The sequence below is a fragment of the Crassostrea angulata genome, chromosome 2 (assembly GCF_025612915.1).
Source record: "Crassostrea angulata isolate pt1a10 chromosome 2, ASM2561291v2, whole genome shotgun sequence".
Taxonomy (NCBI): Eukaryota; Metazoa; Mollusca; class Bivalvia; order Ostreida; family Ostreidae; genus Magallana; species Magallana angulata.
In genome coordinates this window covers 42,163,958-42,180,814 of record NC_069112.1, presented here as the reverse complement: position 1 = coordinate 42,180,814, position 16,857 = coordinate 42,163,958, and the positions used below count along the sequence as shown (strand labels likewise).

The window sequence follows — 16,857 nt, the reverse complement described above, 5'->3', positions numbered from 1 at the left end:
GCAATATTTCGTATAAAACAACGAAGAGTAGTATCTTGAAACTTCATTCAAAATTTTATTAGACCTTTAAATTGTAAAATGCTAACATTGAAAATTGTGCCCGATTCCTTTTGTTTTTAAGGTAAATCTTTATTGTTAAAAAAAAACTTATTATTTGAGACAAAATAAATTGACATAATCAGTTTGACATTCAAAGTGCAGTTCTGTAGCTCTTAGGCTGAAAAAGAATCGGATGGACGACCTAGGACCCAGATCGTCCATCCAAATTTCTTGAATGTTGCCATTTCTTTCGTACGCGGACGCATGTTGGCCGAATACTCACCGAGACTAAATGGTTCGTATTTTAAGTTTTAACTGCGTTTAAAGGTAAAATTGGAATTCCGATAATTTTGAAAATGATTAATTAAATAAAAAGGGTTAAAATTACCGTTAAATTACCGGCATCGGTCTTCCCCATGCGCGAATCTAGAAGAGTAGGGTGAGGGTTCCAGATCCAACCCTAACCCCCGCAAAATTTCTTTCCATTACATGTACAATATACAATTACAAAAATATGCCTCGGACATCCCCAGGCAAACTCAAATAACCGTCAGACACTCAACCCCCACCCCAGGAAAATTGTTCTTATCCGCGCGTGCCCCTCCCCCCCCCCCCTCAAAAAACAAAATTATTCTTCAGAACCCCCTGTAAAATTTCGAGGATCTCCGCATACATTCTAAAAGATTCATTGGCCCTTGCTTTTGATTAAAAATGCGAGTAAAATGTTTGGTCTTTTAACGTTCATACCGGGCATACCCACTGTGTGATTATAATCGTCGTCCATATTCTGTGTATATTGAGTCAATTATGATGATTAGATAAGTTTCTCAAAATAAAATGCACATGCAAAAAAACAACATGCTGCGAATCAAACTTCAGACAACTTTGAAAGATCTGTATTTGCTTATATACATGTACTTTGTTTCTTTTACACAGTGTTTACACATCTAATATTGCACCATGGTCAGGTATCAATTTTTGTATTACGTCACAAGTATGACGCAGCTACGACGGAAGACCTAATCGTTGCTTGCAACGAGCTCGTCTCTAGTCTTATATATGTTTGCACAAAACTTGACATACTTTATATTGTAAAGTTCTTATTTTCGATCAGCTAATATCATTATTTAGGACCATAATGTTTTGTAAGCATTTTAGCACGCTCCGAATTTCCCGAGGTGTTTATGAAAATATAAGTACAATACCAGTTATCGGCTTCCTAGGGATGTCTCACTACACATGAATTTTCATACTAAGCAAAATGTAATTTGAATTATGCCCTTTGTGGTGTCAGCCTAAATGTCGTAAAGGTTCTAATACAAAAACATAACTTATATTATGGAAGTATTCGTTTGTTATCATACGGTAATACCCATTATCTAAAACGTTCTATACATAACTGTGCAATGAGACGTTTAACTGCACTATGATTTTTTTTTATAGCTGTTATATGTATTGATATTATATGTCAAATCAAAGAAGGAATATAATAACGTCGTATCAATATATAATGTTTAACTTCTAACTCCTTTCCCCCTACTGAAAATGCAAAGATGTAAATCAGCTGTTAAAAAAAATATCGTTTTAGCTCCTGTTAAAAATATATTCAGGAAAATTTGCAAGCAAACTTACTTTTCTGTATTTGAAAAAGACAACTTGGTCAATAAAACCCCTCAGATGGTCGCGTGCTATGAACCCGAACTATTAGCCGATGGTAGGGCTTAGCCGGTAACTGGTACAGAACAACTAAATCGCTTTAATATTAATAAATTTGTTTTTAAAAATAGCATTTACCGGTGTGGGAATGTAAAATTTGTTATATGTTTACGGTAATGTCAAGACTTTTCTTTTGGTACTTGATCAAGGACATTGTAAAAAGTTAACTCTAAAGAGTAAAAAGTTCTTGTACAGAATTTAAACTTGCCGTTCACTTTGACCACACTAAAATGTTTTAATGTAAAAATCCATCATTTCTGCCCATTGGTACATATGTAGATAAAAAGGGTTAACATTGTGAATGTTTAATATCGTGCTTTACATTATCCGTTATTAATTGCGTAGTATTAAGATTTCTTCAAAGTTGTCTTGTTGCGTAAAATACAGAAAACATGTATGAGACATATAGTGTTTTTTTCATTTGTAACTAACTTTGTTGGAAGATTTTGAAGATCCGTGCGAGTATAACAGTAACAAAAATTGAAAGAAAACAAAAATAACTTCTCCTTAACCTGTTAGTCAATATACTGTCGTAGATTTCCTGTTATTTCATATCTCCTAAACCTAATTGATTTTGATTATAATCGGTGTATTTTGTTAACCTAAGTAAACAATATCGTTCTCGAACAAAAATGAAACAGCTTAATTATCAGTAAGTTTACGAGTATCTTTGTGTTTGGAACCACAATAATGCTCATCTTATATAACCAGCTGTCTAAAAATTACATTTATAATAGGGTCTTCTTTATCACCGCTGGTTAAAACGTAATGATTTAGACATTATTATTGACAAAAAAAGAAATATGGGAACATAATTTGATTTTGCCTAATTTACTAACAAATAAAGGCTAAACAACAATTGGGTTTTTAATATAAATTATATAAATGCCATTCTAATTATGAATAGATACAAATAATCGGTTTATCACAAATACAGGGAATTAGAAAAAAATGCTGGATGTAACGTTGGTTTGGTAAACATTTGCTTTAGCATAATATTTTGTCAATATACAAACAAAACTTCTCAATAACACAAAGTTATTGCTCGTCTCAGTTGTTTCAATGTTTAGGTATGCACAGGCGCCACTTCAGTGTATGTTTACGATATATCTGGAAACGAGCTCCTACCTAGGTCTTCTTACTTAATATTCTGCAAGAAAAAAACAAAACAAAGGAAAAGCAAGGAGCAACAAATAAAGCATAAATGTATTTAAACTTTTTCACGTAAGATAGTTATTGATTGTAAATTTGCATTTATTAGATTACATTTTTTCCAATACTTACTTTTTTGGCGTCAGTTTAATCCGACCGAATAACAAAAATGATTGCTTACGCTCCTTTACATACATACCAAAAGGAGATTTACATTCCTCCCAAGCAATAGCACACGCATCAAGACGAACAAGACCAGAAGTAAACTCCAATAGGGAATACACAGTATACTTTTAACTAAAATGAATGCTGATAAAGTACTTATAACACATATGGTCTAAATGGATACAGTTATGTTAAAAGGAAAACGTAAAACTATTAGAATACATAATAAAACTAAGCATACTTAAAACAATGTCTGTAAATTTGTGTTCACATTACATGGTTTAGAGATTCATAACAACTTAATGTAACATCAATGAAAATATATGTAAATGTAGGACATTTGGAATTGCATATCTGTTACATTAACCTTTCAGCCACCTTACAAATGACGGAATTGCAGGTTTGTCTAATGTTTTCCCATCTTCTTTGGATAAGGTTTTAGTGAATCTACCAGTTTTCTTTTCAATTTAGCAAGCAATATACAAATTGATTGCAGTTGCTACAATCATTGTCATTAGATTTTCCAGAAACGTTATTTGTTTTGATATAAATATTCGATTCAGAGTTTTACAAGAAAAGAGTATTTAAAAGGTAAAGTTAAACTGATATCAAAAAAGGCAAAAACCTATAAGACTGAATTCGACCATGAACATAATGAAAAAAGAATATTATTTAGAAATAGTTATGCATCGCATTATTTACATGTGAACCAACATCAAATTCCATTTGAATTATTTTTTACTGTAACCCACCTAAAGAGAGTAAGACAATTCTTAATTCTTACTTTGAGATACTTGCACAGTTCGTATTATGATAATATAATAGTGTGTGTCTTTTTTGCCGCAACTTTGTTCAAAGATAGCACGCCGCTTGCCGGTTCTGCGAAAATTATCACGCAGTAATCGATGGTGTCAATTGCAGCATGTTTTCCAAACATATTGTGTTTACGTATAATATAGTTGGTGTAAATTTCGCAGCTGTCCTACGAAATGATTTTTTTGCTATTCGAAATTTTATCATATAATCATGTCACTAAAAAAAAACAAAAATCATGTTTTATATGTTAAAAATATCCGTTTTAAATAGTAACTTTAAACATAGAAACAATCCAAATGTATTATAAAGAAATGTATCAACTCCCTCATACTACCGAAGCTATGTTACATGATTGACTATGTAACAGAGGTCAACTACATTGTAAATATTCTTAAGCATTTGGAAATTAGCAGCGATCTTAAAAATGAAGTTACAACATGGTACGAATGTTGAAAGAAAATAACAAGGTATTTAACGCAGTTTCCATAACAAAATGCACGACTTACTATAAATTCCCCTTAAAACTATAGGTTTTTGGACTTAGGTTGTTCGAAAATATATTCTAGTACTTAACAAATCATAAATATAAAAAAAACAATACCTTCTGTCAATGGGCTTAGAAATCCCACTCCTTCTTTTATAAGCTAAGAATGTGTGTTTGAGGCGTTCTTTTCAACACAATTCATACCATTTTCTCGATATATATAGATTATATATATTTCACGTGTTAACTACTTTTTTTAAACTCAACTACTCTTTGACGTTGTGACAAATGGTTTACATTGGATGATAACGCCTGTAAAAAAACCCAAACAAAATACATATCAAAATAAAAGATTCTATCACACCGACCATACCTTGATTGCAGAAATATCCTTTCCAGCCAGATATGCACCCAGAATCACACAAACCATTGAATGTATTGCACCCAGCGCATGTCGCGATGCATTTCTCTGAACAATCTTTGCCAAAAAACCCATCTGGGCATGCTAACATGAGGCAAACAAATTAAAGTGATATTAAGATTGTATATTTCAATTACAATTCAAAACAATTTGTGTTGTTAACAAATCCTTTAATTACATTTCAACTTACGAGTTTTGCAGCGACCCCCCTGATAACCAGCATCACAACCGGTTAGGCAAGTTCCATTTATAGGAGAGCATTGGTCGATGTCATGGCAGTATCCACATTTGTTGTTGCATTGATTACCGTAAAATCCATCACAACAAGCTTTTGAAAAAGTTTGATTGCTGTGTTTAACATTATTTATTACCCGATTTAATGCCGAAATACTGCTATTTATATTATCATTAATCTAGTATAACTTCTAGAAAATCAAAAATATATGTCAAACATATACTGCCAATGACTTGACCTGCATGAAAAGCACAAAAGTCTTTAACTTTATGCTTATATATTAATGTTCATCTATAATTACTCACGTGTTTTACACAGATTCCCAACGTAACCATCCTCACATCCTGTTAAGCATCGTCCATTGACATTAAAACATTGGTTTACGTCCAGACATTGACCACAAGTTTCACTGCAATCAATACCGTACTGTCCTCTGTTGCAAGCTAAAACGAGTATGTTTATATGTATAAACCATGATGGTGGAATTTGGTTTCAATTTGATATTTGTATAGGTACGTTATTTTAGTTTTGTTCGCTGCTGCAGACGTCTTTTGATCCACAATTCCATCGTCATTATTGGAGATTTTAGATGTGTCAATACTTGAAGATGCATGTACATGTAACTGGTATGGGCGATTGTATTAACAATGAGTAACTGATAAATATACAAGTATAACTAGTTATCATTTGTTGTTTATAAACTTTTCTATCGTATAACTCGTTTCACTAAGGATATATAATTCATTTCGTTGTAAACTTCGTTCAGTGATTTATCATAACGGAAATTCTATAGAAATTGGTTAAAATACATGCGTTAAATAGATAGCGTATGTTTATTTATGTTCATGGAGAAATGTGTTCTTAAGTCCAGTGATGAGCCTGTCGACGCCGGGTCAGAAATCTAAATAAAACGCTTCTACTGATCACGGTGCGTCAGATCATTAGTATGCACTTGATCGCATTTACTTATTAGGAGGAGAATGTTGTAGCGCAGTGTCCGTGCGTATGAAATAAGTGTGCGGGAAACACGGCTCTCCAGTAGTCATCTGGAAGCTGTCTTTCTGCCTCCTCTTTTATACAGGTAAGATAAATTATAACTCTTGCGCACATTCTCAAAAGTAAAGTTAATAGATTCAGAGGGTTCAACTAATATGTTATTTTCAGAGATTTTTGTAATAAATATTAATGTTGATAAATTTCATTGTAATTAATATTGATATCTATTGTTAAAATGTCATATTAAATTAATAAAAGAGTAGTCATCTGGCAGCTGTCTTTCTGCCTCCTCTTTTATACAGGTTGGGACACGGGCTACTCCCCATATAGAGAAGGAAGCAAGTGTGGGGATGTTGGAACAAAGATCTCGAGGATCTAAATAAATTAAATATCATAACACTCCATATAACCCCAAGTCGACTTATATTAAACAGTACAGGAGACATTATGATATAGGACTGGACGTTAAGATAGATTTATATAAACATGCATTCATTATAATTCATACTACTCCATACATTGCCATCTTCTTTTGAACTGTGTACTTACGAGTTTTACATAAGAACCCCTGATAACCGGCATCACATCCAATTAAGCATGTTCCATTTATATGAAGACATTTATTAATGCCGCGGCACTGTCCACAGTTTTCAATGCATTTAAAGCCATATGAACCACTCACACAACCTTGTTTATGAAATAATAAATATTTTTAGATAGTCTTATATAGATGCTATACATATGAACCACTCACACAACCTTGTTTATGAAATAATAAATATTTTTAGATAGTCTTATATAGATGCTATATAAAAAGATACCCAGTTCTTTTCTACTGTACATGTATAACATATTTTTAATTTTATGATATAAACAAATTATGCCTATTTGTAAACTTCTTCTGTTCATATATTTTGTATTGTACAAATAAAACCTACAATGTATGTAATATTGGGTTTTTTTCGTCACAATTATTTTTTAAGTTGCCTGCTGTGATTTATATAAGAATGCTTCGTTGTACATGTAACTGTGTACTTACGAGCATTGCATAAGTTTCCTTCATAACAATCGGCACATCCAGTTAAGCAAGTTCCGTGGACATTGGAGCATTTGTTTATGTCACGACAGTGTCCACATGTTTCATTACAGTCAATGCCAAACGACCCTTTTTTGCAAGCTAAAATAAATAACAATACTAACACCTTATAACGAAAGTTTTTGTTTTACATTATTATAATTGTTTTATGATCAATTTATTACGTTATATGTACTGTGGTCAAATTTGTCTACATTGAATTCTAAAATTACAACTTTTAATAAAGAATAAATATATCAAAAGTGAAGTATGAAAAACGTTTACCTTTTTTGAGTGATTAGAGTAACTTTAATTAAACTAAAGGAGAGTCACTAAAGTGATATTGTATTTTAGTCACTTTTTGAATTCCATATAACGATCAAATTTGAACACACACGCGTGTCTGACCCTTTTTAAAAATGTCAGGGTTCATAATTTTATTCTGCCTTTAAAAAAAAAAGATGTAAAAATATGCACCTTACATTTTAACTTATTTATGCTTAACCAGTATTTAATGTGCCTCCCTTTGATCAATCATCTTTTAAAAATATTTTCCATAAATAAAAGGAACTTGACGCAAATCAATATTTATTTTCTACATTGTGTCTCTGATTCCAACAATTGTTTTAAAAATTCTTTTTATATTCATTTCTGAAATTTGATCTGTTAAACAAAAACAACAAGTTTGTGTCAATAATTGTGTTTCCATTTACGTTGAATAAAACTGTAGTTTGATTTAGAACTTCAGTCATTCAAACTGATAACACCCCTCCCCGACAAAAAAAGAAAACATTTGCATGCAATTGACACTGCATTTTACAAGAATGAAACATTGACACTATATCTAAGAAGCTGTGATAATATAATTTCATAATGAACTTAAAAGATGATTTGTGATTCAATTTAATATCAACATCAGTCTAAATGATTCATTCTTCAATCATTTGATTGATCAAATATTATGTATATGCATATGTATATGTAATTTATTCTTTGACATATGTCCTGTTTGTTTATCTACTCACGTGATTTACACAGATCCCCCTGATACCCAGCACTGCATCCGGTTGCACATGTTCCATTGATATGATCACACAGATTGCCATCACTACAGTGTCCACATTTTTCAGTACAGCGTATACCGTAAAAATTGATGCCACAGGCTTTAAAATAGAATTGACACAAATGCATTGTTTTCTATTTATTAAATAAAACAGCTTTAAACACGGCATATAAATGTTTAGTTTTTCGAACGATAAACAGGCCATGCATAGATCAGCACCAAGCGATATAAACATTTAATTCCCCTAACACTACATCTTTAAATTTAGAATGTATTTGGTAGATATTAGCTCACGTGTTTTACATAGTTCTCCCTTATAACCAACATCACATCCAGTTAAGCATGTTCCATTGGTATTGGAACATTGGTTCACGTCAAGGCAATGTCCACATGTTCCATTACATCCAAAGCCATAAAATCCGCTTTCACATGCTAAGACGTTTAAATATAATAAATATCTTTTACTTTCAATGCATCAATACATATGTGGTTTAGTAAAATACATTTTTATTTCATCTTTTTGTACAAAAATAGTTTTCAATGATTTAAGAAACGTGTATGTTTTATTTATTGTGATTTTAGAATATTGGTAAAGATTTAAATAAAATGCGTAGTTACAAATATATAGTAATAAGTGAAAAAAAACATGTAACTGTATACACTTGTAAACAGATAGCCCTGCTATGACCTTGAATTGCCATTACATAATGGTCACTATGATATTTATGTGTACCTAGATGTTGCGCACTGAATGGTGTTAATGATAATTGACAGAATGAACTCTGTGACTCTTGTAGCAATGCGTAGTATTCCTAAATGATGTTATGAAACCAGGTCATAATACGGGCAGAATAATATCCAAATTGAGAGTTTAACAACATGTGACCTATTTGGCGATTCTGTGTCTGCAACGAATGCTCTAGTATTCTATATTGAGTCATGTATTGTGTATTCTATATATTAACCTTTGTAACCTTTTATGCCGTGTATGAATGAACGTATTGTGAGTAAGTGATGCCTCATACTAGGTGGGGGGCTCCGAGACCCAGGACTCGGAGACCCACATCCTGCATCCAGACTCTTTGATTGGCAGTTTTGACGGTTTTGTTACTTTATTTAGAAATAAAATATTAATCTTAATTTTGAACACTAAATGTTCACTCATGATCGTCGTAAATGGGCCGAACTAGTCAGAACTGTCCATCATAAGTAAAATGTTATATATACCCATATGAAATGAGATTGTGCAGACTCCTGATTTGGGCTGCTATTAGCTGATGTTATTGTAATTATACGATCACGCTTAATAAAACCGCTTGAGAAAGAAATACTGGACTTGTCATCCATAAGCTTGAGCTGACCCTCAATAGGATCCTGTAAGACAGAAGGCTTACATGAACTTTCTTGGTGCCAGTGACCAGGACTGAGCGAAGTTCAATACAGAGTAAGGTAAGAACCATTTCTATATGTCTCTTATAGCTATCTCGAAGTAAACAACTTTGTCTAAGCAACCAATATGGCGACAGGTGATGGGTTTGATAAAAAAGAATTTAAAAATCAAATGGAGCAATTAGAAAAACAATTCGCGGGGTTGGGTCAGAGCAATGAAAATAAAGGGCAAGAAACAGGTCAAAAATCCCCAGAAAAAGAGCAGATTAAACAAAATACTTTTGAAACATATTATGATGCTAGGCCGTATGAAACTCGTGAAACTCGACACCGAGTCCCAGATCAGGATGATGAAAAAGATTTTTTATTGGTCAAGTTAAAGCTATAACAGCCGCACTCTCAGTGCCCCTATCTTCTGTGATAACTCCTTTTGAGGGAGATGCTCAAAAATTTAAACAGTGGATAAAGGAAGTTGAAAAGTACAGTGTTATGTCTGGGAAACAAGGTCATGAGATCCCCATGCTTGCATACATAACGAGTAAGGGTTCAGTTGGGGATTATATTAAAAGGTATTTAGATGAAACAGATGCGTCTGAAGAAATCCCATCTTGGAACGATCTTAAGGAATCCCTTAAAAATAGATTTGCAGAAATAACAGACCCCCAACACGCGTTAGCAGTAATGCGTAAGACTCGACAACATTCAAATGAAAGTGTTCAGTTGTTCGCCGAGAGACTATTGCAAATCGCGGAAGACGCCTACAGTAATGACAGACTAAAAGACCCTTTGATACAACAACAGTTAGTAGATATCTTTTGTGACGGGTTGACATTCGACTACCTCAGAATGAAAATTTTGCGAGAAAACCCTAAAGATTTAGAATCCGCAATTCAAATAGCAATGCGAGAACAAAATCTGAGACAGAGGCTAGCGATAAGAGGGTCAAATATGACAGAAATTGTACAAAGTAATGACAACAGACGAACTCTTTCAAATTTTGATACTACTCTTCCCTTATTAAAGGATAGAGCAGATAATCTTACCTCAGTAGAGACAAGGCATGTAGAACCAATGGAAATTGACCATGCGCGTAATAGTAGGTGTTTTAAATGTAAACAGACGGGTCATAGGGCTCGATTTTGTACTCAAAATAAATCCCAAGTCAGGTCCCGTCCTCAAATAGATAAACGACCCAGTCAAAACAAACCCGTCCATAATATAGAGCAGAGACCCCGTTCGCCTGTGGAATGTTGGAATTGTGGTAAAGTAGGTCATGTGCGTGCAGATTGTTGGGGCTCGCATATGTATCAAAGAACGCAACAAAATCGGGGCAGACCATCAAATCGTCAAGGCCGAACATATAAATCTAGCGACCAAGTAAATAGGGGATCGTCTCAAAATTTCAAATCGCGCTCTTATTTTGACAAACAAAAACAGGAAAACTAAGACGTTCTTCCTTCGTTGAAGCCCGAAGAAAGAACTTTAAACAAAGACCTACATATGAAATTAATTTTACTAACAACCCCAGTAGCTGTTTATTAAAAGTAGGTAAAAATAAATTTAGAGCTTTGGTAGATACAGGTGCAGCCGTATCTCTAATTAGTAAGAAAATGTATGATAATCTATTTCCCCGCCCCAAGTTGTTTAATAATGACATCCCCTCTTTACAAGCAGCAAATGGCAATTCTTTAATTGCGATAGGGTATGTAAATATTTCCTTTAAGATTTCAGGGTTAACTTTAGACCACAAACTTTATGTGACAAAGGGACTCAACCGAAACATGATTCTCGGCCGTGATTGGCTCAAGAAAAACAATGTTCGTTTATACTTTGATCTTGGACTCATGCGTATTGATGGCAAAGTATACGCGGAACTTAAAGAAGATTTACACATCTCAACTATTGTAAGAACTCCTAAGAAACTTATTATGAGACCAAACACGGTGACTGTATTCTATGGAAAAATAAATAACAATTTTCCTCTGGAAAAAAATGACTTGGTTGAAGTGAACAGCATAGACAATAACTGCATTATGGAAGACCCAGGACTATATTTAAAAGACGCCGTTTGTATAGTTCGGAAGGATAAGAAAGTTCCAATGATCTTCGTTAACCAAACTAACAAAAATTATAAAATTCCAAGAGGCTACATAGTAGGACGAATTACCGCATTAAAACAGAAGGAAATCTCAGAAATACAGACTACTCAAGACACAAAAGAAGAAATTGATGTACCTAGAAGATTTGAACACTCAATCAAAAGACTTGTGAGCAAAAACAATGATTTATTTGCAAAGAAAGACAGTGACCTTGGAGTGACTGATACTGTTAAAATGAAGATAGAAACTGGAGATCACCACCCAATAAAGAACAGACCCTACCGTGTACCCTTAAATAAAAGACAGATAATTGACAAGGCCATACTGGAAATGATGGACGCAAAGATAATTGAGAGATCACAATCGCCTTGGTCATTTCCCTTAGTAGTGGTGAAGAAAAAGGACGGATCAGACCGGATGTGCGTTGACTTTAGGAGCTTGAATAAGATAGTGAAACCCGTATCATTCCCGCTACCGTTGATTGATGACATCCTATGTTTACTAGGTAAGGCAAAATATTTCACTGCACTAGACTTAAAGAGTGGATATTGGCAAGTGAAATTAGAAAATTCAAGTAAAGAAAAAACGGCTTTTGCATGTCACAAAGGACTATTTCAATTCAACCGGATGCCATTTGGGTTGAGTAATGCACCGGCAGTCTTTCAAGAGCTAATGAACATAGTTCTTCAAGGACAAGAGGAGTTTGCCATCGCATACCTGGATGACATTCTTATATTCTCAGAGACACCGGAAGATCATCTTCGGCATATTCAAGACGTTTTCAACCGCCTAAGGAAGCATGGACTTAAAATGAAGCTAAAGAAATGTAGTTTCTTCAAGGAACAGACAGAATATCTTGGTTTCATCATTGATGAACATGGCGTTACACCTGATCCAAAGAAAGTCGAAGCTATAAGAAAGTTACCAGCGCCCACTACAGTCCGGGAAGTTCGTGGCTTTATAGGTATGTGTAGTTATTACAGGAGATTTATACCGAACTTCTCTAAGATTGCGGAACCATTGATTGACTTAACCAGAAAATATGCAAGGTTCAAATGGACGCCATGTTGCCAAAAAGCGTTTGACTTTATTAAAGAAAGTTTAACAGTAGTGCCTTTACTAGCATATCCAGATACTAATAAGCCTTACATCCTGTACACCGATGCCAGCGACAATTGTATTGGAGCGTGCCTTACTCAAAAGACAGATGAGGGAGAAGATAAGCCAATATATTACTTATCCCACAAGCTGAGTAAAACTCAAGAAAAGTGGTCAACCATAGAAAAGGAGGCATTTGCAATCCATTACGCCCTTCAGAAGTTAGACCATTATTTACACGGTGCTCAGTTTACTATAAGAACAGACCATAAGCCGCTCAAGTATATCTTAGAATCTCCAATGCAAAATAAGAAAATTCAACTATGGGCATTAAGTATTGCAGGATATAACTGTAAGGTAGAGTACATAGAAGGAAGATTTAACTGCTGTGCAGATCTCTTATCCCGATTACCGACAGTCAACCTCGAGTGTGAAGAGGAAGAACAATCAGAGCATGATGAACCAGATGTTAAGGACAATTTCTTTGAAGTGAACGTACTTAACTCCAATGCCTTTTCGCCTAAGAGATTAGCCAGATGTGAAGTTAAACAACACGACGAATTGGTCAAACCCTTTATTGATCTACCAGAGGATATCAACATCAAAGAAAGTCAACAACACGACGAGCAGATCAAGAAACTGAAGTATCGGTTAAATAAAGGAACAGCAACGGCAACCGAAGAAAAGAAGTTTTTGGAAATTGATGGTTTAATGTACTATCTTTCAGATGGAGACTCAGAAGGCCCAAAACTTCGCCTGTATGTACCACGTGAGTTAGAACTTTTAGTAGTGCAGCAATATCATGACGGACTTGGACATATGGGAGTGGACAAAACATATGACGTAATCAGACAAAAGTACTACATACCAAATTTGTACAAAAGGTTATACTCTTATATAGAAGGATGTGTAGTATGCCAAACGAGGAGCAATAAGAAAAATCAACCCCCACTTCAAGAGACAGATATACCACCTTTTCCAATGGCTAAAGTAGGACTTGATCTATCAGGACCATATCCAACATCCTTGTCGGGAAACAAGTACATAGTTTCTTTTATAGACATTTACTCTGGTTGGCCAGAAGCTTTTCCCGTTCCTGATAAGTCAGCTGACAACATAGTACATCTTATCCTAGAAGAAATATATCCAAGATATGGCTGTCCTCTTCAAATCCTCACAGACAACGGAACAGAAAATGTGAATAAGAAAGTGGAAGAAACTTTAAAAGAATTGAATATCAACCATATCAAAACATCTTATTACAGCCCTCAAGGTAATGGTAAAGTAGAACGATTTCATAGAACTCTACATGACGTGATGGCTAAGAAAACAACAGACAACGCTCAAACATGGGATATTCATCTTAATCAGACGTTGGCAGCCATTCGTTTTCATCCTAACGATTCGTCAAAGTTTTCTCCATATTACCTTATGTACAACAGAGATGTCGTATTACCTCTTGATACGTTAATGAAACCTCGAAGGAGATACGCGGGAGAAGATCAACACAAGATCGCCCTACAAGAACAACATAAAGCTTTCCTGCTAGTACATCGTAATATGAAGGAAGCCAAGAAGAAACAGAAAGCTCAGGCCGATAAGAAAAGCAAAGATGAAAATTTTCAGGTAGGTGACCCTGTCTACCTTAAGAACAATAGGAGACAAAATAAGTTAGATAAAAAGTGGCTACCATATTATCGAATCATTGAGCAGAAAGGACCAGTTAGTTTCGTGGTGAGAGACCAATTGACTGGATTAACCACCAAATGCCATGCACGACAATTAAGACTGGCAGATATTTCGCACTGGCCCCTTTCACAAACTACTGAAGATGGTGGAAGAACTCTAAGAAAAACTAACTATGTGGTGCCACCAGAAGAGGAATCGTCGTCGGAAAATGAAGACATGCAACCAGAACCATTGGAAAGAGCTATACAGTCCAAACAATGGGAAAGAGAAGGATCTTCGGACGAAGAGGATATTCCCCTAGCAGAACTTCACAGACGTATAAGAGCTAAGAAGATCATGGATGATCAGCAGTATAAACACGAGAATGATCAGACCGTAGATTCAGAATCGGATGAGACCCATGAGTCAAATCAATGTGGTGAAAATAGTGGTCAAGACTATGAAATACCCTTAGATAACCCAAATGTACCCTTAGATGAAAATATGGAAATAGATGAAATAGTCCCTAAAGTAGGTCGAGGCTTCAAACCAATCCCTAAACCGCGTAAACTAACCCCTAAACCCCGTAAGGAAAATAGCAAACAAAGGCATACTGAGGATTGTTTGGCTATTATGAAGCAATTACTCAATTTAGTAGGATAAATAAGTTAAATTTATTGTATGATGTAGATGTAAATAATCTTGAATGAGCTTAGCTTTGTATATATTGCCCGCTTTTAAAAAGATATGACAGGATGACCCCCTGTGACATAAAAACATGTATTGAGATACATGTACGCCGACTAGCAAACGCGGACTCAGCACAGTACCTCGGTTATTTGTATGTATATACGGAGTTGAAGAGATTTAATATATACTCAAAATACATGACACAGCGACTAAGTAAGAAACTATTTTTTTGTAAGTGTAATTTTTGTAAGTAATTTGAGATAGTTGGTGAAAACAATTAAAAATTAAAAATTGCGACCAACGTCTTGAGCATGGGACAAGGTTGATCAGGTTTTCATGGTTTAATGTCTTGAGACTAAAGATATAAAAGTTTAACCTATGAATACACTTATGGCGGAATTGCCAGTAACTAATTTGCAATCCATAAAATTCTCATCTTCGGTGGGAAGCCCCTGGTTTTAATTGTGTTTAACTTTGGCAGTAACAATAACGATAGGACTTTGTATTAAGAAACGCAAAACTATTAAAAAGTGGGGTGGTATATGCTGTAGTGGTTGCTGGACAGGTTGTCGAAAAAGGGGTAGTGACGGAGATAAGAAAGGTTCTTCCAAAGACACTGTATTTTGTTGTGAGAATCCAGAGAAAGGGACCTCTAGCGACATTATTGAACTTGAACCAATCCCGAAAGACACTAGGATCCAAGAGAAACCCCGACGAAGCGGAAGAATCGCAACTCGCAAATAGGCCAGTAACACGGGGACAATTTCGACTAAACTAGCACAACAATTTCTTGGAGAGGAGGAAAATGAAGACTATCCATGGACCAAATACTATCAACCGGATCCAGAGCTGGCACGTAAATATCTGGAAGAGAAGGCCGCGATGTCTACGCAACAGAGGAACGCAGGAGACGCTCCGCGAGAAGTCGCCTCGCCATCCGCGCCGCCCCTCTATCCACGGGTGCCGATGATGGATGAATAATTAAGCTACAGCCGCGAAGAAGTTGTGTATTCCTTATGAAAGGATTGTGAAATTTAGCGAAAATTAAAAAAATGTGAAATGTGTTAAAGTAGAAATGTGCGTTATCTTGTGCTAATGTAAATCTTGTATTTGTTGATTCACTCTGGAGAAATTCAGGAAGAAACCGATGGACTCCGAACTTATGACGCTAACCTCGCCCCTAGGAAGGAAGAGATATTTTTGTGAACTTATAAGCATGCACTGACTTTGTATATATATGTGACATCAAGCTTAATCATACTTAGTATTACTTTGATGATGAATTACGATTATATTCAACTATGGTTATTTCATCTTGGTCATTATTATCATACTTTATTCATTATTGTTTTCATGATTGTAATGCGATATAATCAAGCTATATGATTTTATGAACATGTATACATCCTGGGTATAGATTTGTTTTTATAGATGAATGGTGTTTCAAGCCGGAGGTGGAAACAAGTCACTTGTTACTATCTCTTAACATAGATGTTCTGACTGGTATGTCACTAGGAAGTTCGTCTGATCAAGGGTAGATCAAGGACGCTTTCCTATTCCGGGCGCCAGGCATGAGAAATCTCCCTTCGGGATATTTCTTTTGTTTGGGGGACGTATGTAAACAGATAGCCCTGCTATGACCTTGAATTGCCATTACATAATGGTCACTATGATATTTATGTGTACCTAGATGTTGCGCACTGAATGGTGTTAATGATAATTGACAGAATGAACTCTGTGACTCTTGTAGC

General features: G+C 34.9%; 1 protein-coding gene across 1 annotated transcript in view; it reads right to left on the bottom strand.

Moving 5' to 3' along the window:
- LOC128174352 (multiple epidermal growth factor-like domains protein 10) overlaps positions 1-16,857 on the bottom strand; it is a 214,972-nt gene that overhangs the window by 194,608 nt on the left and 3,507 nt on the right. Inside the window, exons 4-9 of the mRNA XM_052839919.1 lie at positions 8,457-8,594; positions 8,125-8,262; positions 7,064-7,201; positions 5,334-5,471; positions 4,984-5,121; positions 4,746-4,877 (exon numbers count right to left, since the gene is read on the bottom strand). Of these exons, the coding sequence (XP_052695879.1) occupies positions 4,746-4,877; positions 4,984-5,121; positions 5,334-5,471; positions 7,064-7,201; positions 8,125-8,262; positions 8,457-8,594 (822 nt within the window). The remainder of the gene's footprint in view (positions 1-4,745; positions 4,878-4,983; positions 5,122-5,333; positions 5,472-7,063; positions 7,202-8,124; positions 8,263-8,456; positions 8,595-16,857) is intronic.